The 27840-nt window shown below is 40.4% G+C and overlaps 2 protein-coding genes across 2 annotated transcripts; both read right to left on the reverse strand.

Annotated features, from left to right (window-relative positions):
- Positions 1-344: 344 nt before the first annotated feature.
- Positions 345-11776, reverse strand: GUCA1A (guanylate cyclase activator 1A). The gene is made up of 4 exons (XM_070748919.1): positions 11579-11776; positions 6265-6414; positions 4638-4728; positions 345-2703 (listed from the first exon to the last, which is right to left on the reverse strand). Exons 1-4 carry the CDS (start codon positions 11774-11776, stop codon positions 2546-2548), a joined length of 597 nt encoding a protein of 198 aa, XP_070605020.1. The 3' UTR covers positions 345-2545.
- A 4339-nt stretch (positions 11777-16115) lies between these two features.
- CIMIP3 (ciliary microtubule inner protein 3) lies at positions 16116-27189 on the reverse strand. Its single transcript, XM_070748920.1, has 4 exons — positions 27109-27189; positions 26370-26678; positions 17777-17839; positions 16116-16861 (listed from the first exon to the last, which is right to left on the reverse strand). The coding sequence occupies exon 4, from the start codon at positions 16847-16849 to the stop codon at positions 16448-16450; it is 402 nt and encodes a 133-aa protein (XP_070605021.1). The 5' UTR covers positions 16850-16861; positions 17777-17839; positions 26370-26678; positions 27109-27189; the 3' UTR covers positions 16116-16447.
- Positions 27190-27840: the final 651 nt, after the last annotated feature.

The raw sequence follows: 27840 nt of genomic DNA on the forward strand, positions 1-27840 counted from the left end.
AATAATTTGATATGAATATATTGTATGTTAGTAAGTCAAGTTCACTGTTTCTTATCTCAACCACTAATACCCTGGTTGATTCTGTATTACCTTACAAGGTAGTCTCTCCCTTTCCCTCTCCTTCTCCCCTCCCCTCCTTTTCTTCAAAAGAATTGAGGCTTTGACTATGCTGCCACAACTATCATCTTAAACTTTTGGGCAGTCCCACAAATGCCATTGAGTCCCATGCTCAAATTTGTTGCAGTTTCCAGCATTATACTTCATCATTATACCAAACATTTTGGAAAATTTAGGGAAAAAACATATACAGTACTGATTTCAAAAATAAAAATCCCAAATGGATGATTTTATAAAATGCAAACTTTAATGAGTCATTTCATTGTGCTATAAGTATAAAAAAATAAAATCAGACATGTAAACCGAAATATATATAGAAAATCAGAGGTCTATGTAAACAAATCTAATATAAAATAGTTATACTCAGGGAAATTATTAATTCCAGTATCAGTTCAATCATTCAAACACCTGCCTACATATATATTATCAGTGGGTATGGCAATGATACAGATAAATGTGTTGCTATATCAAGTATCTTATAATATTACAGTTTCCATAAAGTGTTATGGCGCAGCACTTATTTTGAAGCTAAAACTCAAAGAAATAATGCTCACTTTCCTCTTATTTGATTTTAAAGCAAGCATTATTCCCCCCCAAAAATCTAATTTATGGTTTTAGACCTTAGGGGTTTTTTTTCCCCTCTCCCCTTCAGGATTAATCTCTTTATTTTCTCACTTAATCTCATTTATTCTCTCAATGGCAACACCATTTTATTCAATTTGTGTGGCAATTTTCAGCCCCATTGTTCATGTCAAAGATGACACATGTAACTCAAACAGATTTTTATTCATGCCACCACTGATTAGCCAATAAAAACTTTACAATGAAAATGTGATTGAGCCATGCATAGTTCTGCATGTAGCATTTGTAATTCATACTAGAAAGTATTTTCCAGTACTTTCAGGTACTTTATGATTCCTTAGTCCCTGTTATGAATTTAATATTTTATTTATCTTTTATTTGTGTTACTTATATCCCACATTTAATTTTTTTTACAAATAACTCAAGGTAAACATACCCAACACATGGTCCACCCCCTATTTTCCACACAACAACTGTAACAGGTGAAATGGGCTGAGAGAAAATGAATGGCCCCAAGATCACCCATCTGGCTTCCATGGATAAGGCAGGAATAGAACTCACAATCTTCAGCTTTCAAGCCTGGTGCCTTCACCACTAGACCAAAGCTAAAAGATAAGTATATTTTTTCCTAGTCAAGTATATAGGTGCGTTTACATAATTATTCCTTGCTAAAAATGTCACAAATGTTCAGAATTTCTCTTACAAAAGTCAAATATTTTCTGTATTTTTTTAAGAATGGATTTTTTCATTGTAGTCATTATAATGCTTAGGCTACAAAATCCCTAATGAATATTGCATACAATCAAAAGCTTATTCATTTAGAAAAGATTTTATCATCTGGGGCTTTTCTCTATGTACCTGCATTTGAGTGTCAATCTGATACCAACTAAACATAAACTGTGCTTCATTTCCTTTTTTAAAAAGTACCTACAGAAATAATAAATCTCATATTTTTTTAAAAGAAAGAACACAGAATTTTTTTAGGGAAGCAAAAGTGGTATGCACATATGAAGAACTCAAAGGATGTATTATTTTCTGAAAAAAGTAGCATATTATATGAGCAATATTTGCTACAGTAAAAAATAGCACTTCATCTTTAAGCGGCATGCTGTAAAACTATATAAAGCCAAAATATTATTCGTTATCATTCATGTATTAAAAAGAACTTCTGAATATGTAAAAATGGCTTATATCAAAGGAGTTATAATAGATTTACAGACTCAAGATCAATTTTGGTAAATGGTATTTGCAGCACTGATTTTAAAGAACCATTTTTAGATATTCAAGAAGTAGAAGGTAATCTTGGATGCCATTTAATTTCACTATTGCTTAGGATTATAAAAAAGACATTCTACACAAAGCTGTATTTTTCAACTTTCCTTAAGTTAATTCTCTTCTAACTGACTTGTGTCCTCACCATAAGAAGCAACCACAAGAAGCAATCAAAATGGCATAAGGCATCTTGTGGATCCATCTCAGAATTCTCTCTTATACCTACTTCACAGACACTTTAAAATAAACCAGAGGTCTTCAAACTTGGCAACTTTAAGACTTGTGGAATTCTGGGAATCGAAGTCCACAAGTCTTAAAGTTGCCAGGTTTGGGAACCCCCGAAATAAACTAAGGATCTTCTTCTATTTTTATGTGTTCCTCCGACCCAAAAGCATTGATAATTGCCTTAATTTTCTAGACCAACCTGATGACTTCAACAATTGGTGATGGCAATTATTCAGTGTGTTCATAATAGACAGTACCTCTTTTACATACAACATAAATATTCTAATTTTTAGTGTTAAGTTTTTGTTCTCCAAATATTACATTTTTTCTTCAAAAGACAATAATTTGACTATTCATCTTTTGTGGCTGCTCCAGATGCTTCAGGGTTCTTTCCATCATTCTGGATCATTTCAAAGATATGTTTCAGGTCTAAACTACGGGTAAGAATGTCAAGTAGAACCTCATCTTTCTGTACTCCATCTAGGAATTCTTCAAGAGACAAATCACCTATAGAAACAAACAAGAAAATTTAGTTCATGTATGGCCTGCCAAAATGAATGAGAGCTGATTTTGTGAACAATGGATATCCAGTTAGCACTAACTGCATCATCCCCTAGTGCTTAAGTCTGGTCACCTTCTGGGGAAAAAAAGTATCATTTTCTTATGCTTTGACAAATAGCGCCGGTGGACCTCACTCACCGGCGCCTTTCGCAGGAGGGTTCGGGCAGACACCAGGACACATGGCGTAGCCGCCATGTTATTTTCGGCCGAAATCTCGCGAGATCGCGAGATTTCGGCCGATGATCAGGACAGGGTGGCCTGATCAATGATGTGTCCGGGCGGGGCCTACCTGCCCTATAAAAGGGCGGGCAGGCCCGGGCTCAGCCTTTTCGCCCGGACCTGTCATTACGAGCAGACACCCACCCGCCCTCCCTATTTTGCAGTGTGCTATTCTGGGTCGCCCTTAGGGGGCCGAGTAGGAATTTTTTGCAGTCTGGCCTCTTAGCTATGGCCGTTTTTTCGCCTATTCCACACTGTGGAGAAGGATAAGCGGTTAGGGGGTGCTTGCACCTGTTAGGTTAATTGGCTTACCTTTGGTCATTTGGGTAGGCAAGTTAGGGGCGGAAAACTGGGTGGTGGTTTAGCAACTGCGTGTTCTCCGTTGGGCATCTTTGGAGATGATTGACAGGTTCTCTCCAAAGCTTGTGGTATTGGATACCTGAGCAGTTGGGGGGAACCTGTCTTTGGGTCCCGCCCATTTAATTCCCCTTCTAGGGGTTAGCCGGCAGGACCTCCCACATGCAAGTGCATGGCAAAGTCTCAGGTGAGGGAGTGGTCCCTCACCTGGATTAGCATGGAACTACGCCCAGAAGTTGCCCAGGAAGTTTATTCTACGTCATTTTCCGCCCCGGAAGTAATTGTTTGACCCTGCGGGTCCTTGTTAGGGTCATAGTTAATTATTCTAGTTATGCTAATTTAATTAATAAATTATGCAAATTTATGTTAAATAAAAATGACCCAGTTTTAAATCCAGCTCTTGTGTCCGTGTCGTTACTCTGCGTCTCCTGCAATACAAAATTCCCAGTTTGGTTAGAACATTAAAAAGTTTGATGGATAAACCAACCAAATTCAAATCCACCAACATTTGCCAAGGGATCTGTTAAAGAATTTAGAATTGACCTTGGAGGTAGAGAAAAAACAAACAAGCAAACAATTAAGTTCCTTCAATCCTGAGAAAGAGGAGAAAATGAGAAAGAAACACAAAGCAACCTTACTTTGATTGTATATGGTATAAGATAGGACAGGGAGAAACTTGGACAGCTTTCAAGGTTCTGTTATTCTATCTTACTACAAAACAAGCATTCCTGGAATCCATGCCATGCCTGTTTCTTGATCTAGCCTGCATCAAAGGCTGACATCAGACTTCAAAGTCTGTACAAGTTTCTCTCTATGGATAGATGCAAGACTCAAAACTGAAGCAGATGGCTGAATGGATGGGATAGGCATATGGGTTTCATTCCACTTACCATTTTCTTACTTTCACATAAGAAAATTCAGGCTTCAGCTTGTAAATAACTCCTCTGCTTCTGATTTTAAGTAACTGGAAGATCTGATTTCTGGACCTCAATATTTAGCTGGTTTTAACTTTAACTTTCTCTTCTTGATGAGCACTTTGGGTATTTCCCATTGATAATTATTCCAATATTTTGGGGACTAATTTGAAGTGGTGGTGGGTGCCATACAATAGACTTCAAGGAAGTAGAATTGCTAACAGTTTAGCTAAATTCAGTTATCTAGCCAAAAAGAAATGGGATAGCATCCAGTCATTTCCAACATTGACAAATTGTCAGTTTTAGCCTTTTTCCTACTCAGGTATCATTATTTATTATTGGATTGCATCCAATCAGTAATATCTCAGCGTAGATAGAAAAGTTTCTTACCATCTCCATTTACATCAATTTTATTAAACACCATATCTGTGAATTCCTCAGCTGACATGATTTCTTGACATGGATTAATGGTGCGAATTGCCTGAAAAGAAATAGATATATATTTAAAAATATCTAAAAAGGTCTACATTCAATTACCTGTGAACAGTTTGGAAATGTATGACTTTTTTTAAAAAAAGAAAATCCACAAATTTTCGTATAGATTTTCCAATAGGAGTTACAAATTAATTTATGATTTTAAAATGTGAAAATCAGATTATATTTTTATATATTTCTGAGACAGTTCTAATCAACCTAGTATTTTGTCTGTATATCCATTGATCCAGTGTCTTCCTGCTTTCTGCTTGTACGTTAATCTAGGAAAGGTTGTGAAATTTCTTTAAGCACTTTGCCCACACCAAAGGAGAAATATATAATAATAATAATAATAATAATAATAATAATAATAATAATAATAACAACAACAACAACAATAATAATAATACATTATTAGATTTGTATGCCGCCCCTCTCCTCTGGTCTGCCTCTCACCCATTAATGATTTAAACATTTTGAGGTGATCCATTTGACCCCTGCTCCACCACAGTTTGATTCTCCTCTAACAGACATTGGGGTTTTTTAAATGTATTTTATTTAGCAAACGTATACAGCTGCCCTTCTCAGATGACATAAATCTGGGCAATGTATAACCATTGTACCAGTAAACAGTATAACCATCATCAAACCCTAAGTACAAGTACTGTAAATGGTAAAAACATTTTAAAAAACCCAGAGTGCAGGAGAATACTAATTAACTTACATATTACCTTCTACTTAGAGTCACATTGAAAAGAGATGGGCACCAAATATATTTCATAAATAATAATCAACACGTTGCAGGCTTCCCAAGGGTTTTCCAAGATTGCTGTAAAAAGTATGTTTTAAGGAAGACCTTCTGGAAGGCTAAGAGACATGGGACTAAACTCACCTCGGGTAGAACGTTCATTACCATAGGAAATTTTAGCAACTACTATTCTGACTCATATTTTGGGGGGAGTGAGAATCACCAAAAATAGCTCATGAATCTTCCTGCTTCTATTCGTAATAGAGAAGATTGAATATTAGGTTTATCATTATAAGTTCCAAGTATTGTTGATATTATTAATATCTCTTGAATTATTATAGTTATGACAATTATACACTGCCAATCATTAGTGCTTAATAATGTTGCTAGACTAGCTGACTTGACTAAGTGACTTTATATAGAGTTTAAAATCACCTCTATTATAAATATAGCATCCTCTACATTGAATATATTACAATTTCTTCTTTCATTTTCCTGTACATAATAGTGTGGGTGAAACTTAAATATATGGCACATGTAGTGTGGGGGAAACTTAATTTTTTTTAGCATCAAGGGCAGTGTTTCCCAACCTTGGCAACTTGAAGATATTTGGACTTCAACTCCCAGAATTCCCCAGCCAGCAAACGCTGGCTGGGGAATTCTGGGAGTTGAAGTCCAGATATCTTCAAGTTGCCAAGGTTGGGAAACACTGATCAAGGGCAATGTCTGGATATAGTCAGCATATATAATGAAAAGAGCAATTGACTGAAGAAAAGATTGAAGCAAATAATTTACCTTAATGATGTTTAACAACTCATCTCTGTCAATACAGCCATTCCCATCGACATCATACAGCTTGAAGTACCACTTCAATTTCTGTTCCACTTTCCCTTTCAGAACCAAGCTTAGAGCTGCCACATACTCCATAAAATCAATGTATCCATCCTATTGAAGAGGAAAAAGTGACACATTCATTTAAATACGCTACAGCTATACTTCCACAGCTTTTATAAGTGTACTTTTGAACTTGTGCTTTATGATTATTATTGCTGATGTTGCAGCTACCATCAAATGTTGTAGTTATCCTCTTGAGCTTGAAAGCTCTTATTCAGAAATTATGTTTTTTTTCCCTTTTGTACTGATTATTTTGCTTAAGGCCAAACATTCTTGTTTTAGAATGAAAGTTAAAAGATTAGGACTGTCCCATGCAATTGTATAATAAAATTGCTAATCAAAAAAGTAAATAGTACTGCATGGGGAACTGTTCAAACACAAGACATTTTAACATTAATTTCAACTGTTAACATTCAGTCATTATGAGCAAAGAAAATAAATATGACAATTTTTTCAATCTGGTTTGTTGGTCTTCAACTCTTTGCACATCATTTCTTAAAATGGTATGCTATTAACTAGTAATAATGTGATGGTCCATTGAGATTCATTGGCTTTATGAGATCAAACAAGGTTTTCAGGTAAGAGATTTCTTAAATGGGCCAATACAAATCAATCAACCCTATAAATTAATTTACGAAAGAACAGAAAGGAGCTGCAAACTCAAATTCATCTGTAATGGTGTCCAAAGAAAGTGAAAAAAATGTATCACAATCTTGGCACACAATGGACAACACTGGTTTTCTTTGTACAGATGAATTTATCTGTACAATATCACAGTCTGGAATTAAGGCAGCTTGATTAAACAATTCATAAAAATTACATCCTGCTGAATAATACAGGGCTCATTTTTACATAAATATTTGTGTAGATTAGATTTGCCCATTTGCTACTTGTTTGATCCATTGAGTAATGAAGCCAATCAAAACTCCACTGTAATTTTGATTTCTTGCTCCATTTTTACCAAATTTTGGGATTGTATCAGAGCATTGCTTCTCTGATAGCATTTAATAAAAGGACTAATAAAAGATGTGATTTAGGCTTGAAAATTTTGTTCAGCACATAAACAAATACTTAGATATACATACACAGTGAATGAATGTAATGATGTAACTTAGTGCTGTAATGAAACATCTGCAAACAACCAACTTTTTAAAAATGTTTTTTGTAGTTTTAGATTTTAAATTAATTAATTGGATTCAAGATATTGTATATTATTTATTATATGTTGTGAGCCGCCCCGAGTCCTCGGAGAGAGGTGGCATAGAAATCCAATAAATAAATAAATAAACTAAGGTTAGAAAGCATCAAGAATTCCACATTCAACCATGAATTACCAATGATTGATTGGTTGGTTGGTTGGTTGATTGGTTGGATTTATATGTCACCTCTCTCCGAGGACTCAGGGTGGCTTACAACAAAATACAAAGTGTTCTGAATCCAATTAAATTTAAAAACAAGCTAATCTAAAAACTCTAATTTCATTAAAAATCAACAATTCCCATTCCAAACAAACATATATTTCATTCATTGGCCAGGGGGCTAGAGTTTAATAGCCCCAAGCCTGATGGCCAGGGCCACCATCAGGAATTTTGGGGCCCCATACAGCCTAAGTGTCTGCCCCCCCCCCCCCCCGCCATTTTAAAACTATTTTAAGTCGCCAAGCCACTCCATCCCCCGGGGATCATTTCCCGCTTCACGCCAAGCGAGGCGGTCCCATAGGCCAGTGTTTCCCACCCTTGGCAACTTGAAGATATCTGGACTTTAACTCCCAGAATTCCCCAGCCAGCGAATGCTGGCTGGGGAATTCTGGGAGTTGAAGTCCATATATCTTCAAGTTGTCAAGGTTGGGAAGCACTGCCATAGGCTATTTCAGGAACTGGGTTAAGCCGATTGTGTGGACTCGTCCAGGAGAAAGAAAGAAGCGGGAGTGACAAGGGAAAGAAAGATCCTGGCATCGGTCAGGCGGAGCGAGGCTTATTTACGGCTCCTTGGCACTTCTCCCTTCTTGTTGACAAAACCATGTGCTTTCTAGCGAGGGGAGAGGGGAGGGGGATCCCACACCCGGCAGCCACCGGCGAGGAGCTGGAAAGGACGAGGGGAGAGAAAAAGCAGGGTACCAGCAGTCAGGCGGGTGTCTTGAGGGGGCACTCCCATCTGGAAGGAAGGGAAGAAAGGCGAGGGCGAGCTATGAATGAAGGAAGGAAGGAAGGAAGGAAGGAATGGTAAAAGGGGCGATCAAGAGAGGAATGGGTGAATGAATGGACGGAGGGTGAGAAGGAAGGAAGGAAAGAGGGAAGGGACAGGAACAGAGGAAGCAAGGAAAGGTGTGAAAGGGGAGAGTAAGAGAGGAAGGAGTGAAAGAAGGGAGTGAGGGAGGAAAGAAGGGAGGAAGGAGAAGGAAAGCAAGAAATGGAGGGAGGGAAGGAAGGAAAGAAAGAAAGAAAGAAAGAAAGAAAGAAAGAAAGGGGGAAGGGACAGGAACAGAGGAAGGAAGGAAGGAAACTTATGAAAGGGGAGAGTAAGAGAGGAAGGACTGAAGGAAGGGAGGGAAGAAGGTAGGAAGGAGAAAGAAAAGAAGAAATAGAGGAAGGGAAGGTAAAAGAGAGAAAGAAAAAGAGCAAGAAAGAGAAAGAAAAAGAATGAAAGAGAAATAAAAAGAGAGAGGGGGAATGAAAGAAATGGAAGGAGGGAAGGAAGGAGAGAAAGAAAGAGGAAGAAAGAAAGCAAGAGAAAGAAAAAAAGAATGAAAGAGCAAGAGAGAAAGAGAGAAAGAAAGAAAAAGAAACGAAATAAAGAAAGAAAGAGGAAAGAAAGAGAATGAAAGAGAAATAAAAAGAGAGGGGGAATGAAAGAAATGGAAAGAGGGAAGGAAGGAGAGAAAGCAAGAGAAAGAAAGAAAGAAAGAGAAAGAAAAAAGAATGAAAGAGCAAGAGAGAAATAGAGAAAGAAAGAAAAAGAAATGAAAGAAATTGTGATTTTGACTATGCCGGCTCCTTCCCTACCCCGCTCAGCAAGAGGGAAGCGCCCAAGGCGCCGGGTTCTTCCCTTTCTCCCTCACCCGCATCCTTGCCGCGGTGACTCACCAGGAGAAGGCTGGAGACCCATGCGGCTCCTTGGGGGGCCTTGCGGAAGGCAGCGGCGGAAGCCCCCATGGCCGGCGCTGGGTGCGAGGAAGGATGCTTTCTGCGCGGGCGGAGACCGAGAGCTGAGAAGGGTGCGCCTTGCCCACCCTTGCCAGAAGAGCTGCCCATCTAGCAGTCCCGCTGCCCCATTGCCCGGCAGGGGATGATGGGCAAGGGACGCCTCGGGGAAGGAGGGCAGGGCGGGAAGGGAAGGAGGGGGCTGGCGGGGGTTTAGGAAAGGGGAGCCCGCCGGGCACGAGGGAATGCTGGCCGCGCGGGGTTCCGAGGCCAGCCTTGCAGCTCCTCGGCGGGAGGAGCCGAAAGCCACCGGGAGAGGACTGGGCTCAGCAGGAGAAGCACCGGGCCCCGGAGCCCCCCCCCCCATTATTCAATTGCCCCGGGCCCGTGACGCCACTCCCACTAGTACCAGTCTATTGGCAGCCCTGCTGATGGCACAAGTGAGTCTTCAGACTCTTGCAGAAGGAGAGGAGGGTGGGGGCAGTGCGAATCTCTGGGGGGAGCTGATTCCAGAGGGCTGGGGCTCTCACAGGAAAGGCTCTTCCCGTAGGCCCTGCCAAACAATATTGTCTAGTTGATAGTACCTGGAGAAGGCCGACTCTGTGGGACTTGACTAGTCACTGGGGCTCATGAAGCAGGAGGTGGTACCTTAAGTAACCTGGTTCGATGCCATATAGGGCTTTATACCATAACCAATACTTTGAATTGCATCTGGAAACCAATTGGTAGCAATGCAGCCTTTCTATTGAATATTCCCTTCTATTGAATATATATCTGAATATATATTCATTATACCATAATTTTTACTTAACAGTCTATATTTCAGGACCCTTTAATTGTCCGTATTAGAACCATATCTTTCAATGTCTTACAGAATTCTTTCTGTTAGAACTACTATCAACTTTTTTCCTATATGGCATCGATTTTGCCTGATCTCTCATGGTCAATCATGTGTGCTCCATCTCCACTCACATAATGAAATTCACATAATTTAGCATTTCACCGAATTAAGGTGCTTTTTATTTTTCATTTTACTCTTCCTAACCAATACCTCATTGGAAATTATGTATTACAGCTAGGAATTTCTTAAATTTCCTTCAAAGGATTTTTCATGCTTCAATCTATTTTGCTTTGATGGAGAAAGCTGACCCAACAAGAAACCCTAGCCTGCTTCTTTAATGTCAACAAACAAACAATTCCATATTTATATGCTTTCCTTCAGAAAGAGCTATTCTCCTCAAAGTTTCCCACAGAATTCTGTATCTGGTTCCCTACCATTGTCAGCAGTCAACAATTGAGCTTCATAATACGACTTAGTGTCTTAGTCAAAATCATGACCTTCATAAGATAACTCCATTCTGGACTGGAACTATAGCATAGTTGGGGGAACTATAGTACCCCCAAATTCCCAGCCAGAATTTTTAACTTTGTCTTATAGAAAGCTGATTCAGTGTTATCATTTTATATTTGTACAACTGCAATTGACAGATATTGTTAATACTTGCCACATTGAAATTATTTGGATATGAAAAGCACTTTTGTAGTGTTAAGTATTTAGTGATTGATCTAAAAAAGTAAATGACACAAGAGAAAAACTGAAGCAACCTGGTGTTGTGTAGAAGGAAATTACAATGAAAATCATTTGGCTATCAGCCAAAGCAGAAAACGAATCAATGTGCATAAATTATTTCATTGACCATTGCGTAATAGATCTCTATATATCACTTGCTTGTCAGCACAAGCACAAATCTTGAGACACATTAAAAATTTATAAATCATTCTGACATCATGTTTCATATATTATGCTTACCCATGAATATATCATCTAATAAATGTGTGTGGGTTTTTAAAGAACCACAATACTCCATTTGGTTATCTTGATCAGATCAACATTTCTAAATCTTCTGCAACTTAAATCTTCTCTCTCTCTACACATACAGAGAGAGAGAGAGATGCAAATACAGAATAGTATATGCAATAATAATAATAATAATAATAATAATAATGCATTAAACTTGTAAAGTTAAACTGTCAATGAATCTGGGAAGCTATAACTATTATATTAAATCACTTACCTTATTAAAATCAAATGTCTCAAACATTTGTTCAATGTATTCGTTTGATGGTGGACTCAGATTTTTCAATCCAAAAAACTGTTTAAATTCATGTAGAGTCAATTGTCCAGAGGGACACTCTGTCATAAATTTCTTGTACCACTGGTGGCACTCCGTAGCACTCAATTCTTCAACAGATTTGCCATCCATATTCCCCATATTTAAAGCTAAACAGGAACAGTGAGGTATTCTAAAAGTCCCCCCCCCCAGTCTTTATTAAATATTCATATAGAAGGGATCACTCAGAAGAAAACTAATAAAGTAGAAAAGAGGACAGAAGCTGTTAAGAATAAACTTCCTTAATGAGGGAAGGCAAGAAGCTCTTTGAGAGTTTTAAAATAGTGACAGCTTCTTCAAAGCAGCTTCTGATGTTTAAGTAGGCGCTAAAGACTTAACACTAAATAGCCAATGAGAGAAACGTCCTGTGATGGGTTACTGGTGTCATAGAAATTGAGACTAAGAATAGAACAATGTAGAATGAGAGAGTAGTGGATTACAAGGTACAGGAAAAGATGAAAATGGCCATAACCATAACTTTGAAAATAGCTTAATAATATATAATCCACTTTTGAGTATGTCAGACATGATTATAAGAAAATAAGAGTTTGAGAAAACAATTATGTTTTCTTCCACATAATCCTATTCCTATTACTTTCCTTGCTGAATTATAAAATTTTAAAAAGGCTTTTCAGTTTGGTAGCAGGCCTATTCAAATTAGCTTAAGCAATGCCCTCAACTGAGTTCTAAAGCTCATTGCCAGGTCAGATCATTCCCTGCTGAGGCTGGACTTTAATATACCAATCCTCCACCGCACAGGTTCCCCTGGTGCACCAATTGCGGCCCTACCTGGACCAGGAGGCTCTGCTCATGGCCACTCATGCCCTTATCAGCTCGCGGCTCAATTATTGCAACATGCTCCACATGGAACTACCTTTGAAAAGTATTGCATGAATTGTGGGGGTATCCGGGTACACCCACGTCACACCAACACTCTGAGCTTCATTGGCTTCCAATTGATCTCCGGTCACAATTCAAGGTGTTGGTTATCACCTATAAAACCCTACATGGCTTAGAGCTAGACTTATCTCGGGGACCATCTCCTGCCATATAGCTCCCAGCAACCGATTAGAGCCCATAGGATTGGCCTTCTTTGAGTCCCATCGACTAAGTAATGTCAGCTGGTGGGGCTGTATGGGAGGGCCTTCTCTGTGGTGGCACCAGCTCTCTGGAACCAACCACCCCTCAAGATCTGTACTGCCCCCCAGTAGTTAGTAGCTCTAGAAAGCCTTGAAAACCTGGCTTTGCTGGAAGACCTGGGGGCCATGAGCAATTGACCCTCTTTAGTTCCTGCCACAGTAAGATTGCATGAAATATGACTGTATTCATGGGATTTTAAACTGTTTTTATACTATTTTTTATTGTTGTAAGCCACCCAGAGTACTTCGGGAGTGGGCAGAATACAAAATAAATAAATAAACAAACAAATAAATAAATAAATAAATAAATAGCACAATAGACACAGTGCAAGAAACAATCCACTGGGCTATATTGAATAACTATACAATGAGGATGAAATAAATACAACAAACTAAGTAACATGTTATGCATAACCATGTCTTCTACTGAGATATGCCTATACCCGTGATAGCGAACCTATGGCATGGGTGCCACAGATGGCATGCAGAGCTATATCTGAGGACCCTCGAGGCTTGCCTTATGTTAGCTTCCACTGGACTTCTGGAGCAGCGTTTCCCAACCTTGGCAACTTGAAGATATTTGGACTTCAACTCCCAGAATTCCCCAGCCAGCAAATATCTTCAAGTTGCCAATGTTGGGAAACATTGTTCTGGAGGGCGGAGGAGGGGGAGGTCATTTTTACCTTTCCCAAGCTTCAGGAAAGGCTCTGTAGCCTGTGCATGGTGAAAAAAGACCCAATGGGCCTACTAGAAGTTTGGAAATGTACTTCTGGTTGAGCTGTTGGGCAGTTTTTCACCCTCCCCAGGTTTTAGAAGCTTTTTTGAAGCCTAGGGAGGGCAAAAAACATCCCAACGCACCTACCGGAAGTCCGAAGTGTTTAGTGAGCCTTGCATGCATGCAAGGGGGAAGGCAGCATGGGGGAGTTGTGTGCACATGCACGGGGTGGAGGGCATTGAATTATGCGTATGGGCATGCACACACTATTGCACTCACACGCACCCTTTTGGCACATGAGCAAAAAAAGTTCTCCATGACTGCCCTATACCATAGCATCACATAGTAATGGTACGGCTAAAGAAAAATGGTTAACGGCTTTCTTCATATACTAAGTACAGTGATAATAATAATTTAATAATTTATTAGATTTGTATGCCACCCCTCTCCGCAGACTTGGGGCGGCTCACAACAATAATAATAACAATGTGACAGTGTAACAAATCTAATATTTAAAAGAAAGCATCTAAAAACCCATCATTTAAAAACCATACAACACAAGCACACCATGCATAAAACTATATAAGCCTGGGGAGATGTCTCAATTTCCCCATGCCTGGCGATATAGGTGGGCAATTTACAAAAGACAAGGAGTTGGGAGCAGTTCTGATCTCTGGGGGGAATTCATTCCAGAGGGCCGGGGCTGCCACAGAGAAGGCTCTTCCCCTGGGGCCCACCAGACAACATTGTTTAGTCAACGGGACCCAGAGGCCAACTCTGTGGGACCTTATCGGCCGCTGGGATTCGTGCAGCAGAAGACGGTCCCGGAGGGATTTACGAACCCCTCTTCATACGAATACAAACCCGGTGCTTAAGATTTTTTGGCCAAACTATTTTCACCTTACAAACCTGAGCAGCCACTGCTAGGATGCCCCGCCTCCAGACTTCCGTTGTCAGACAAAGTGCGGGGATTCCCCTGAGGCTACTCTCACTGGGAAATCCCCCTCCGGACTTCTGTTGTCAGCCGAAGCGCGGGGATTCCCGAGGCTCCCCTCGCTGGGAAACCCCACCTCCAGACTTCCGTTATCAGCCGAAGCGCAGGGATTCCCCTGAGGTTCCCCTCATTGGGCTTCAAAGCAGCGCTGGCAAAAATGAAGGGTATCACTGTATATAATGAGCACACTGTATCTGCCCTTGTGGCAGCTTTTTTCTTTTGTTATCTTTTACTAAAAGCATTAAAGTTCTGTGCAGACAGTGGCTGCTCATGGGTATAAGTAAATTGAACTAGGAAATGTGGGTATATGTTTAAGCTCCTTTCTACAGATTTTTGTATTGGAAAGGATTCTCTAAGCACATTCAGCTAATTCAGCTCTGATGATCCAGAAATTCAGTCGTGGCAAGGTTTTTCACAAGTGGTTCATTTTGCTTCTTTTCTAGGACTGAGTGTAATTGGGCAAGTAATTCAACTTGTATTCACGGCTAAAGTGGGACTATAACTCATAGCCTCCCAGTTTATAGACTGATGCCTTAATCCCTACTCCGTACTGGCACTCTACATCCAGTATTGGGCTGTCCCCAATGTGCCTGGGATCACTGATCCGGTAGTAGAAACGGCAATGCGTGTGCACCTGCGCATCCCCACCATGCGGAAACAATTGGTGAAAATCACCGAAATGTCATGCAAGGACACTCGTATGTGTGAGATTTTGGTGATTTTGGCCTTTTTTGCTTCTGCGCATGCACGGAAGCAAAGAAACCAGTGAAAATTGCTGAAATCTCACCCATGCGAGTATCCTCATGTGAAATTTTGCCGATTTTCCATGTATGCGCAGAAGCAAAATCTCGTGTAGGGGGTGCGCGCATCCACCACCGCCCGTCCGAGCCCCTGCCGGCCTCTGAGACTGATCCGGTAGGGAAAGGTAAGTGCGACCCTTCACTGTCTATATCCAAGACAATTTAGATCTACTTATAGACAGATCAACTGCAGGTTTTTATGGTTATTAGTATTTCTGCATACTCTTTGCTTCCTGAACAAATTATCAGTGTTGTTTGTTTCAGATATCTTTTCCAATTTCTGTTTCCTCATTATGTAATAATTAACTTGAATGTAAATTAACCGTATAAACTATTGTCAAGATATCGTCTTGAGTAGGAAATTATATTATCAGACATATGATTCATGCTTCTTATTCTAAAGTTTCCAATACATAAGCAGCGAAGGGCTACAAAAGTTTTTACTACCACACTGTGGGCGTGGCTTATGCAGGATGCTCTGCATTTTCTTTCAACATTTTTCAGTGCAAATTAGGTGCTCTGGGGTGGAGCTCCCTTTTTGCTACCCTACTGCGTTACCCCTGTCCGGGCAGCAGCCCACCCCTGGATGTAACCCAATTGAGTTAACTCACTAAACAGGCCTTGTAATTTTTACATCTATAGGGGATTATCCTTATTAGATTCTGAATATCTATGGGAATGTTATACAGTTCTGTTACACAGATATTAAAGGGAGTATTGTGGAGGTTTTTCATTGTAATATGCTTGGCTAGACAAAAAAAATCTTAAATTTCTTTGGCTTTAGTTCTCCCCATTTCTCTGGGAATAATAAATATATATAGTAAACAAAGTAACAGAGAGAAAAGAATCTGCTCATTTGATCTTCATTTTGGTGTGTCTCTGGCTGGTGGGAGATCTACAGCTGTAGATATCAAAGCCAAAGTAATGCAGCTTTGATATCTTTCTTGTAGGACTTGATTTATTCCATCATGGTTGGTTTTAGAAGCTGTAAGGCAGAACTCTGTTGTTGTTGTTTTATTTGAAGCTCCCACAGCATCTCCTTTTAGACATGCTTGAAGGATGACAGAGTTCAGATTTTGAATCAGAATGCTGTTAGGAAAGTCTCAGGAGAAACATGTGGTTGTTTCAGACTTTTGAGCCTTCTGGAGCCAAACCTGGCTTTTTCTGCACAATAGTTCTCCATTTTGGAATATTTACTCTCTCGATATCCAGGACTTTCCTTCGATGGTCAGTGTCTCGACAATATCGATAGCCACAGGTTGGTTTTTGTAAAGTGTAAAATGGATTGTAGCAATTGGAGTAATTAGGGTTATAGAAGGCAAAGCTAAGATGCTCAGGCTTAAATCCTCCTGAATGTATGACTACAGGGACATATTCAGAAACTAAAGCCTGCTCCATCTTGTAGCCCAGAATTACAGGATGTTTCTTTTGGGGTTTGCCTGCAGGATCTGATGACTTGGGCAAAGCTGCAGCCCCTTTCTTCTCCTGTGCCATCCTGCCAGGCTTGACTTTAGACCTTGTCTTCATGGATAACTTGGTCTGTAAAGAGAAAAGCCAAGGGAGGGGGGACAGATTTACTCTCCCTTTTATATAAGCAAGAGGAGTAGCAATTGGCCAATTAATTGTCCCCAAATTCAAGGCTACATTATAATTCTGCAGCAGAATCCTGTGAATATTTATGTTAGCTTGAGTTCAGAGCAAGGGGGATGTTCAATTCAATTCAATTCAATTAATTAGATTTGTATGCCGCCCTTCTACAAAAACTCGGGGTGGCTCACAGAGTAAGTATAAAACAAAGCATATAGGACAAATCTAATACAGTATATTTTAAAACTACAACTAAAAACCCTATATAACACTCAGTCAGACAGTCCAATCACATCATACATCACATTTATTGGTCAGAGGGTCAAGGTCTAATTGCCCCAAGCCTGGCGACATAGATGAGTCTTAAGACTTTTGTGGAAGGTGATGAGGGTGGGGGGCAGTACGAATCTCTGGGGGGAGCTGGTTCCAGAAGGTCGGGGCCCCCACAGAGAAGGCTCTTCCTCTAGGCCCCGCCAGATGACATTGTCTGGTTGACAGGACCTGGAGAAAGCCAACTCTGTGGGACCTAACCGGCCACAGGGATGTTAATGATAACAAGCCACCCACCACCAAATTTTCCCCCCAAAGATTTTAAAAACCTATTTCTCCCCTAATGGAGAGGTATTTTAAATCTGAAACAAACTGATTAAAAGTACCCACGTGTAGGAAGTAAAAGAAAAGGCGGGTGAGAAAACCCACTTTGAGATGTAAAATAAAGATGAGATTTCCATCCATAAAAATACTGTCCAGTAGCTTGAATTCTGCTATGATGGAAACAAAAAGCCCAACTTTTTCTACAGATCTCTATAGGTCTGCAAGCACTATGTTTTTTTTTAAAAAAATTAAAATAACTTTCTTCTCTCCTACTTTTCCAATTAATTTTGAAAATGTTCTCCGTGGCAGAAGAGGCCATGCAGTCGTGCTCCCCTACTGGAGAAACAACAACGACAGTGAATCAAACCCTTCCCACCACAACAATAAACAATCTATCCTGCAAGCTTGTCTCTCGCTTTTGGTTTTGATTGCAAAATAACAGATCGGTGAAAAGACGCCTGGCAGCTCAGCAGTTCTAGGCAGAAAGTAAAAGATTGAAAGTAGGAATCAATGTGATTTTTTTAAAAACTCAAGCTGGTAGCCATGATACATGACTGAATCTCTGCTTGCTTTTATATGTCTTGTACATATTTTTGGCACAACCTTAAGCATAGCTCATAACATTATCTACTACAACATCCTACCTGTCAACAACTAATTTAGCTTCAACCACAACAATACACAAGCACATAACAGATACAAACTCAAAGTGAACCGCCCCAAACTTGACTGTAGAAAATACAACTTTAGCAACAGAGTGGTTAATGCCTGGAACTCACTACCTGACTCTGTGGTTTCATCACCAAACTCCCAAAGGTTCACCCTTAGACTGTCCACTGTTGACCTCACCCGATTCCTAAGAGATCAGTAAGGGATGTGCATAAGCGCACCAGCATGCCTATCGTCCCTGGCCAATTGTTCCCTCTTTTCGGTACCCATCTTATGTATATAAACAATGTTATATCTATGTATATTACAAATATGTACTTGACAAATAAATTAAATAAAAATAATATATACACAGTATAATGCCCAGAAAACTGTGCAGAGCTGCTATCACCCTGTCACAGCTGTATTTTGACTTTTTTGACCATACCCCACAGATTTGTAGGAATTTTCAGAAAGTGCTGCAGTTTGTCCAGATTATCCATTATTTCTTTGGGTTTTCTGTTAGCTTCTTTGCAATTTGAAGCTACTTTCCAAACACCAAAACTCTTGGGAGGCCCAGAGAAAAATCAGAGTTCTTCAGCAAGGAAAGTTCATCTTTTTTTCAGCAGTTTCCATGGATGAGCTGTTAGTCTTCTCTCCTGCTTCAAGAACCCTTAGCTAACTTGTGAGAAGTATGATAAGAAGTAATAATTTAAAAAAAGTAAAGCTGCAGGGAGAAAAATGCAGAGGAAAGACCTCACAAGATAGGACATGAAAAGAAGGGGCTATTTGCCCAGAAAATAAAAAATGGAAGCAAGTAAAAAAAATCAAGGAGGCAGTCTGGACAAAGACTTTTACATAGAGGAACCTATGGGTCATCCAGCAGCTCTTTTTAAGCCCATTTGATTTTAAACCATTTCAGCTTACAGGTCCTGACATTTGTCGAACAGAAGTTGGGTTGATCAGTACATCAAATTTGCAAGATGACACAGGAAAAGAGAATTCCTAGCATTTTTATGAAAACATTGCATCCTATTTGAGCTTTTCTGTGTCCTGTTAATATATATATGCCATCAATTGAGAAACATTGCTTTAAAGACTACTGTGATTTGGGTGTCTCGGGGACCTTGTTACCATCATGTCTTTCTGGACTATCTAAGTACAGTGGTCCCCCGATTATCACGAGGGTTCCGTTCCGCATGCGCAGATGGTGTTTTTACTTCCGCCGCAGCAGCGAGGAGCCGAAGATTGGGGTTTCCCCGCCGCCCACGCAAACTCCTCGCTGCTGCCGCGCCCGCCGCTTGTCCGCCACCTGCCTGCCCTTCGCCCGCCCTTCGCCCGCCCTTCGCCCGCCCACGCCGTTCGCTCGCGCCGCTTCCCAGCTGAGTCCTGAAGCGGACTTCCGCGTTTGGCTTCAGGACTCAGCTGGGAAGCGGCGCTGGGGTTTCCCCGCCGCCCACGCAAACTCCTCGCTGCTGCTGCGCCCACCGCTTGTCCACCCGCCGCTTGTCCGCCGCCTGCCTGCCCGCGCGCCCGCCCTTCGCCTGCCCACGCCGTTCGCTCGCGCCGCTTCCCAGCTGAGTCCTGAAGCGAACTTCCGCGTTTGGCTTCAGGACTCAGCTGGGAAGCGGCACTGGGGTTTCCCCGCCGCCCACGCAAACTCCTCGCTGCTGCCGCGCCCGCCGCTTGTCCGCCGCCTGCCTGCCCGCGCGCCCGCCCTTCGCCCGCCCACGCCGTTCGCTCGCGCCGCTTCCCAGCTGAGTCCTGAAGCAAACTTCCACGTTTGGCTTCAGGACTCAGCTGGGAAGCGGCACTGGGGTTTCCCCGCCGCCCACGCAAACTCCTCGCTGATGCCCGCCGCTCGCCCTCCCACCAGCAAGAGGGGGAAGACCCAGGGAAGCCGCCCAGCAGCTGATCTGCCCGGCGCCATCTACGCATGCATGGCCATAGAAAAAAGGGTGCACATGCGCAGATGGTGTTTTTACTTCCGGGTTGAAAAATCGCGATATAGCCTTTCGCAATGATCGGGATCGGGAAACTCGGGGGATCACTGTATATGCAGCATTGGAGCAAGTCATGTTCAGCCTGTGGTTTAATGCTGGACAGCATGTTTGTTCTTCTGACCATCTGTAGTAGTAATATCTATAGTTTAGACATTTATTGTTATGCCAAAATACAAAATATAAAGCAAGGATGAAGAGCATACTGAACAATTACTATTTATTTATTTATTAGATTTATTAGATTTGTATGCCGCCCCTCTCCGAAGACTATATTTTTGGGAGACTATATTTTCCTTTCTAAAAGAGGCTAAAAATTTGGGTGCATCTTATACTCTGAATGTAGCTTTTTTCAAAGCTTTTTTTATCCAGCCCTAAGTAGGTGCCAATGATGTTTCCAGCTCTTACCGGCTTGCAAGCTCTTTCATTGTTACTCTCTGTGAAGAACGTTTTCCAAACTCTATGCCTTTGCAGGGTTTTTTTTTAAATTGCTCTACTTGCTCCCAATGTTTCTTTTCAGCCCTAACCAGGTGCTAACAATGTTCCCATCTCTTACTGGCTTGCAAGCTCTTTCATTGTTACTCTCTCCAAATAAGGTTTTTTTAAAGCCCTAACCAGGGGATAAAATAATGTGCTGAAGCTGACCAGACTAAGGACACTAGACAGATGAATATCTGGTAAGCAGATTCTTTTCCCAACAACTACAGTACGTCTTATACTCCAGTGCGTCTTATACTCTGAAAAATAAGTTACCTCCAGCCTTTCTCAACAGCTTGATCTTTCTTGACACTGTGCTTTTTCCAATGCTAAGAAATCTCTTGTCACCTATGGCAGAAAAACTATACAGGCTTCAAATTTGCGGCCCCTGTTGTCAATACCTTAGTCTACATATTGCCTTTGCTCCCACTCACTACCAATACAGTGGAACCCCGACATAAGAGCTGCTCTACTTACGAGCAACTCGAGATAAGAGCTGGGAGGGGAGAGATATTTTTGTTCTACTTACAAGCCCAAATTCGAGATACGAGCGCCAAGGAGCTGTCTCCTGAAGCCGAACGCTAACTTCCGCGTTCGGCTTCAGGAGACAGCTGTGAAGCGGCGCGCGTGTTTTAAAAGGTTGCAGCCGGCCTGGGGGGCTCGGGGGGTGCTTGCAGCCGGCCTGGGGGGCTTGCCAGCACCCCCCCGAGCCCCCCAGGCCGGCTGCAACCTTTTAAAACACGCGCGCGGCTTCGCAGCTGTCTCCTGAAGCTGAACGCGGAAGTTAGCTCTTTTTCTTTCTCTCTTTTACCTTCCCTTCCTCTATTTCTTCTTTTCTTTCTCCTTCCCACCTTCTTCCCTCCCTCCCTTCACTCATTCCTCTTACTCTCCCCTTTCATAAGTTTCCTTGCTTCCTTCCTCTGTTCCTGTCCCTTCCCTCTTTCCTTCCTTCCTTCCCACCCTCCGTCCATTCATTTATCCCATTCCTCTCTTGATCGCTTAAAGCCGGTCCCTGGTTGCAAAAAGGGTTGGGGACCTCTGTCCTACAGGATTGGGTGGCAGAGAAGTTGAACATATGTAAATTTAAAAGTTTAAGAAAGTTTACAAGTTAAGTGAAAGAAACTTCATTATTCATTTATATGTACATGTACATTTCTTCATTAAAAACTTGTCTTTCTGCATAATTTAGACTAACTTTGTGAGTTTTTTGAGGGCTGGAACCAATTAAAATTATTTACATTAATTCCTATGGGGAAAAGTCGTTCGAGATAAGAGCTGCTCGACTTAAGAGCCCAGGTCCGGAACGAATTAAACTCGTATCTCGAGGTACCACTGTATTCTGATTTTTCCACCCAGAATTCACACGTTATTTGCAGATTATTGGAATAAAGGGGGGAGATGAAATATTTTGACACTGGTGGGTTCTAAATCCCATCACTACCAGTTCATGCATATGCAATGCTTCTGTGCATGCTCAGAAGCATCCCAGGTGAGTGCTCAGAGCCTCCCACCATTACTGTTTAGTTGAACCAGGCCGAATTGGAAGCAACTCACCACTGGAATGACCTAAGGAGACCTCATTCATGGAACTCAGGAAAAGACAATGTCATGGGGATTCAGCAGGGAAAAAAAGATGTTGCCAGGGGAAGTTTATGCCAGAGCACAGTGCAAGGAGAAAAAGAATCAACATTTATTTGCTTATGCAAACTCTCTGCATCTCTACTTATTTATTTTCTTCTGATGGGCTAGACAAGGAGAAATAAGCAGACTATTTGCAGGAAGGGGAATGAGTAGTAGATTGTTTGAGTTTTAGATTTATTTAATAAAAATGTGATGGTTGAAGGGCATTTTAAAGGGATTTTTTTTAAAAAAAAAATAGAAAAATGTCAAAAACGTTAGTCAGATGATGGTTAGGGTTAGGGTCAAAAACTTTAGTTAGGGATGGTTGCGCTTGAACAGACAAGCATGCATATATGTGCATCCCCACTTGCACAAGTAGCGGACAGGTGTGCCTACCACTTGCAGAAATTGAACTATGCACACGCATGTCTGTCGCTCATGCAAATGCAGATGTGTGCCCATTTGGCGTCCACTTCCAGAGTTCAGCTGTAAAGGGCTCAAGGCCCAGTGGTGGGTTGGGAACCACTACTCTAAGAGTTTTTGCCTTTTAAAAAGGCAATGAAAATAATTTGCAATCAGTTATCATTCATTTTATGAAAACTAATAAAAGGAGGCAGTAAGACTGCAAACCAGCTTTCTTCAAACCAGAAGTGAATCTTGCTAGTTCTGCCTTGGTTTCAGCCAGTCTTTTAACATCTTGGTATGACAACTATTTTTTATTGTTATATGATTCCAAATAAAATATTTTATTCTCCATACTTTCTCTCTACACTCCTAAAGACTGTTGAATGAAAAAAAAAGATTTATTCAGTAGTTAATTAAACTATTTGTTTGAGCATTCTAAACATGGATGGCCCTTGACGTTATTTTAAAACCTTATTAATGGTTTTCTACTTTCCATGACGCTCTGAGCTTGTTAGGCTGCACTAATTCAGCTCTCTAAATCTAGTTCTGTCCACTACCTTACAAAACCATTAATCCTCTAACAAGGGAAATTATCTAACAGCAGTAAATCCCTATGCAGCCAAGTAAATAGAGCAAGTTAACCTGGTTTTGTTTGGGTGTTTTCTGTATAGAGAAAATATACCTTTCATCAGCCACCCTTCACAGAAAAAGATTATTGTTGTTGTTGTTAAATAAAAGTTTTAAGGAACACAGATATTCTTATTAAAGAAGCAGCTCAGTTTTAATAGCATAACAGTCTAAATGCAGATTATTATTATGCATTAAATATATATAGTTGTGTTAAGCCCTGCTAAACTGAAACTAACCTTTAGATGACTCTAACTGTTAACCTTGTTAAACTGAAACTAACCTTTGCATGACCCTAACTGTTAACTCCAACTGTTTTGGAGGAAAACTTAAAAGCATTCATATTAGGGTGGGCTATTTCAAGGATTATGATAAATTAAGGCGCTGTGGATTCAGGATATAAATTATAGGCATTTGCCTATTGTTCCTCAATTCCAGATTTACTCAATAAATGCTGTTGTAGCTATGCTGGTTTGTTTCTTACCTACTGAAGCCCACTATGCAATAATTATAGTGTATGCCACTGTTTCTCAACCTCAGCAAGTTCAAGATGTGTAGACGTCAACTTTCAGAATATTCTCAGTTCTGAGAGTTGAAATCTACACATCATTAAGTTGCTGAGATTGAGAAGCATTGTTGTACACCAGTGTTTCCCAAATTTTGACATGTGTGTACCCCTTCTATAATTTTCATAACACTTAGTGCCCCTCATCAAAAAAAGAGAATGTATTTTAATAACAATCAAAATATTTTTCTTTTTTCTTTTTTTTTGGTACATACACAAAATAATAATAAATGAAAAATAAAATTATTCATAATAAAATATAAAAGTTGTATTATAAATAACATTTATTTGGATCAATGAGAAGGATGAAATTGTTTGTACTGAGATGACAGATCGTCATAATTTGGTTCCCCGGTTGTTAATTTTAATCTGAGATGCGGTTCCACGTCCAATAGTCTGTTCCTTTTTTTCCACTTAATGTCTACAAATGCTGAAAAAGCAACTTCACATAAATATGAAGTTGGAAAAGGCAAGGTGTGTTGTGGTTAGCTCTGACCCAGCTCCTGCCCCTCAGGTCCACAGAAAAACTTCTCCCCAGAACCAGTCCCACGTGCCCAAACGGTTGGAGGGCATTGCAGTACATGACACATTTGCAAGTGAAATCAATTTGTGGACTCAAGTGCCCAATCCCTTTTCATAGCCTTTATTATTATTTTTTTATTCTTTGGCCAATATACAATACATATGGAAGAGAGTAGGCATTAAGTAATACTGTATATATAAAGATAGAAGGAAAAAGAGGATATATATGATATAAGAAATAAGGAGAGAATATATATGATATATGTATGTATATATATGTAGATAGATAAATATATGTAATGCTGCTCTCAAATTTTTAACATGGTTGTAAGTGAATTCTGGCTTCCCCTGACTTTGTCAGAAGGTTGCAAAAGGTGATCACATGACCCTAGGATAAATATGAATCAGTTGCCAAGCATCTGAATTTTGATCACATGACCCCAGGGATGCAATGGTGATAAGTGTGAAAAACAGTCATGTCACCTTTTCCAGAGCCCTTGTATCTGTCAATGTTTATAAACTGTTGCAAGTAAAGGACCATCTGTATTCTCTTAATAGGATCTTTTAGAACGAAGCAACCCCAATTCGAGTACTCTGCTATTACACTTTTGGGATAGTTAGTAAACTTTGCACAATCTGGTCTCAGCATGTGGAGGACATTAGTGTTATATACTCGAGAACGAGAGGTTCTGGTCACCAAAGAACTTTATTTAACAACAGTAACAAGCAGAAAACAGTGGAAGCGAAGAATACCTTAGCCGCGCTCTGACAGCTCTTTTATATGAAGCTGTCAGGTGCGGCAACCGATCAGCGGTGCTAGAGCTCCCGCTCTGTATAGCAACCAATCAACTTCAATCCCGGCTATTGTTGGGGTTGCCATGGCGCAACAATTAGGAAAAGGTTTTTTTTTTTAATTTACAGTACTTTTTAAAAAAAACATGGACATGACGTAACATTCCAGTTTACACATCTCCATCCAGTTATTTCTCTTCCTAAATACAATTCTTTATCACTATATAAATATATCCCAATTTTATGTACAATACTAAATACATTTTTCCTTATTCACTAATATAAAAGTATATACTGTACATCTCCAACTTATCGCTAAATCATAACCCAACATTCCTCTTCGATTCCCACCAATAATATAATTTAACTGGATGATTTTTAACTGGATGGAATGGATAGGTTTTGACACAGCTGCCCTGTAAACTAGCTTCCGCATATATTTTTGTAATTGTTTTACATAAATACATGTTTATTTGTCAAACATACATGTTTACATGTTCATTTGTCAAACATTTATAGGATAGTAGTAGTTTGTATGAACATAAATAAAAAGTAAGGATAAAAGAGGACAATAGGATGGTAGGACAGGGACAGTAGGCACAGTGGTACACTTATGCATGCCCTTTGCAGACCTCTTAGAAATAGGAAGGGGTTAAAGTTTTTTGGGTTTGGGGAAGAAACCAGAGTCAGGTAGTGCATTCCAGGCACTGATCACTCTATTGCTGAAGTCCTATTTTCTGCAATCTAGTTTGGAGCAGTTTACGTTAAATTTGAAGTAGTCACCTTTAACAACTTTAAATATAGTCTAAATATGCCTTTAAATATACTATACTGCGGTATATTACAGTATTTGAAAATGGTTCCTAGGATCAAGCATTAATGATTAGATGCATTATTTAGATTAAAATGATCAAAAGACAGGATGCGAAGCTTGAGAACATATAGTCAATCATCACAGTCGAGTTTGGAGCGGTTTCCATTGTGTTTGAATATCATGATCAGACCATTGTTTGATTATTCAATCCAGACACTTTGACAAAGGAAGCTGCTTTTCCAGGTCACATGGCCAAAATCTGCAGTGATTGGAATTTTGCAGCACATCCACGAGTTAAGACAGCCCCACTGGATTCCTTGGATCCTGAACAAATGGAACGGGGGATTCCCTTCCTCGTGCTCCGCCCCACACTCTAAAGCCCAGACGGCTCCTTACCTTCGAGGGAATCCCTCCTTTCGGGTTCTCCTTTGGCGTTTGTCACGCTGCAATTCTTCTCCACGTGAGCACCGCGTCCCTCCTCCCTCCTCCTCCTCTTCCAGTCTTTCCTTAAGCTCCTGGAAAAAAGCGGCCGGCAGAGAGGAGGGAATAGGTGGGCGTTGCTGCCGGGCACATGATGACCAGAACCGTCCAGTGCCACTTCTTGAGTGCAGCTGCGGATGGCGCCGCGCTGCGCCGCCTGGTCCAGATCTGGGTCATTGTGACTGGGGAAAGGCGTCAGCTGGCGAGGCAGAGGTGGATTGTTTCCTGCAAAGGGAAAGCTAGTGGCTGGGAGTCGCTGGCTTCCCGCGGGGCTCGCGGGAAAGTCGAGAAGCAAGCGAGGCTTCGTAGGAACAAAACACCTGTCCTGTTATGGGAGCAGCCCATTGTCTGCTGGCCCAGAAAGCGAAGGCCGCGCCAGACAGAATCAGAAAGCAGTTGAGCAATTAAATGCCCCGCGCTCGCTCAGCGGTATTGTTTTAAAAATCCAGATTCTGAAGCCGAGCCTTGGTTCATCTTGGTTTCAAGAAGCAAGGAATTATTAGAAGAATTCTAACGGTGTCGGGAAAGCAGTTAGAAAGAATCGTATGGGCGGTAATAACATAATATTAAGATTTACTACACTGCTCAAAAAAAATAAAGGGAACACTTAAACAACACAATATGTAACTCCAAGTAATTGTGGTTGGTCTGTTACCTTAGAAATGCATGCTGTGATGTCTTTTCCGATCTTTTTGAATAGAATAGAATAGAATTTTATTGGCCAAGTGTGATTGGACACACAAGGAATTTGTCTTGGTGCATATGCTCTCAGCGTACATAAAAGAAAAAGATACATTTGTCAAGAATCATGTGGTACAACACTTAATGATTGTCATAGGGGTTAAATAAGCAATGAAGAAACAATCAATATTAATAAAAATCTTAGGATACAAGCAACAAGTTACAATACATAATAATAATTTTTCCTAGACTTCACTAGCACATTGTCAGAAGATTGTGCGATTCTCTTTTCTGGAATAATCTATTTTCCTTTATGTGGCGAATTGATTATTATTTTTGTTAGAACTCATTGTTAGGAATGGATGGCAACCTTTGCCTGTTGCATCTCCCCACCAAAGTTTTCCATAACTTTCATAACTACAGTTTACCCCCATCCCCACCCCTTTTACTGAAAAATTTGTTGTATTAATATATTAATTAACTTATCAATATACTGTACGTAATATGCTGTCCCTTCTGCCAAAGGTTCACAGAACCATATGCATATGCACACACACAAACACAGAGTTATCAAATCAAATCAAAATATTTATTATGGTCATAAATCAGGATAGACACCCATCACATATGCACACCCAATATATACTGCTAAAAAAAAAATAAAGGGAACACTTAAACAATATAACTCCAAGTAAATCAAACTTCT

The sequence above is a fragment of the Erythrolamprus reginae genome, chromosome 3 (assembly GCF_031021105.1).
Source record: "Erythrolamprus reginae isolate rEryReg1 chromosome 3, rEryReg1.hap1, whole genome shotgun sequence".
Classification (NCBI taxonomy): domain Eukaryota; kingdom Metazoa; phylum Chordata; class Lepidosauria; order Squamata; family Dipsadidae; genus Erythrolamprus; species Erythrolamprus reginae.

What these genes read in the sequence shown, in the direction of transcription:
- GUCA1A (XM_070748919.1), bottom strand. Translation starts at nt 11,776, where the DNA reads ATGGGGAATATGGATGGCAAATCTGTTGAAGAATTGAGTGCTACGGAG. An exon ending in AGACATTTGATTTTAATAAG is followed by an intron (nt 6,415 to 11,578) that starts GTAAGTGATTTA and finishes CCTCTTCAATAG; the next exon opens with GATGGATACATTGATTTTAT. An exon ending in AATTGATGTAAATGGAGATG is followed by an intron (nt 2,704 to 4,637) that starts GTAAGAAACTTT and finishes TTGTTTCTATAG; the next exon opens with GTGATTTGTCTCTTGAAGAA.
- CIMIP3 (XM_070748920.1), bottom strand. Translation starts at nt 16,849, where the DNA reads ATGAAGACAAGGTCTAAAGTCAAGCCTGGCAGGATGGCACAGGAGAAG.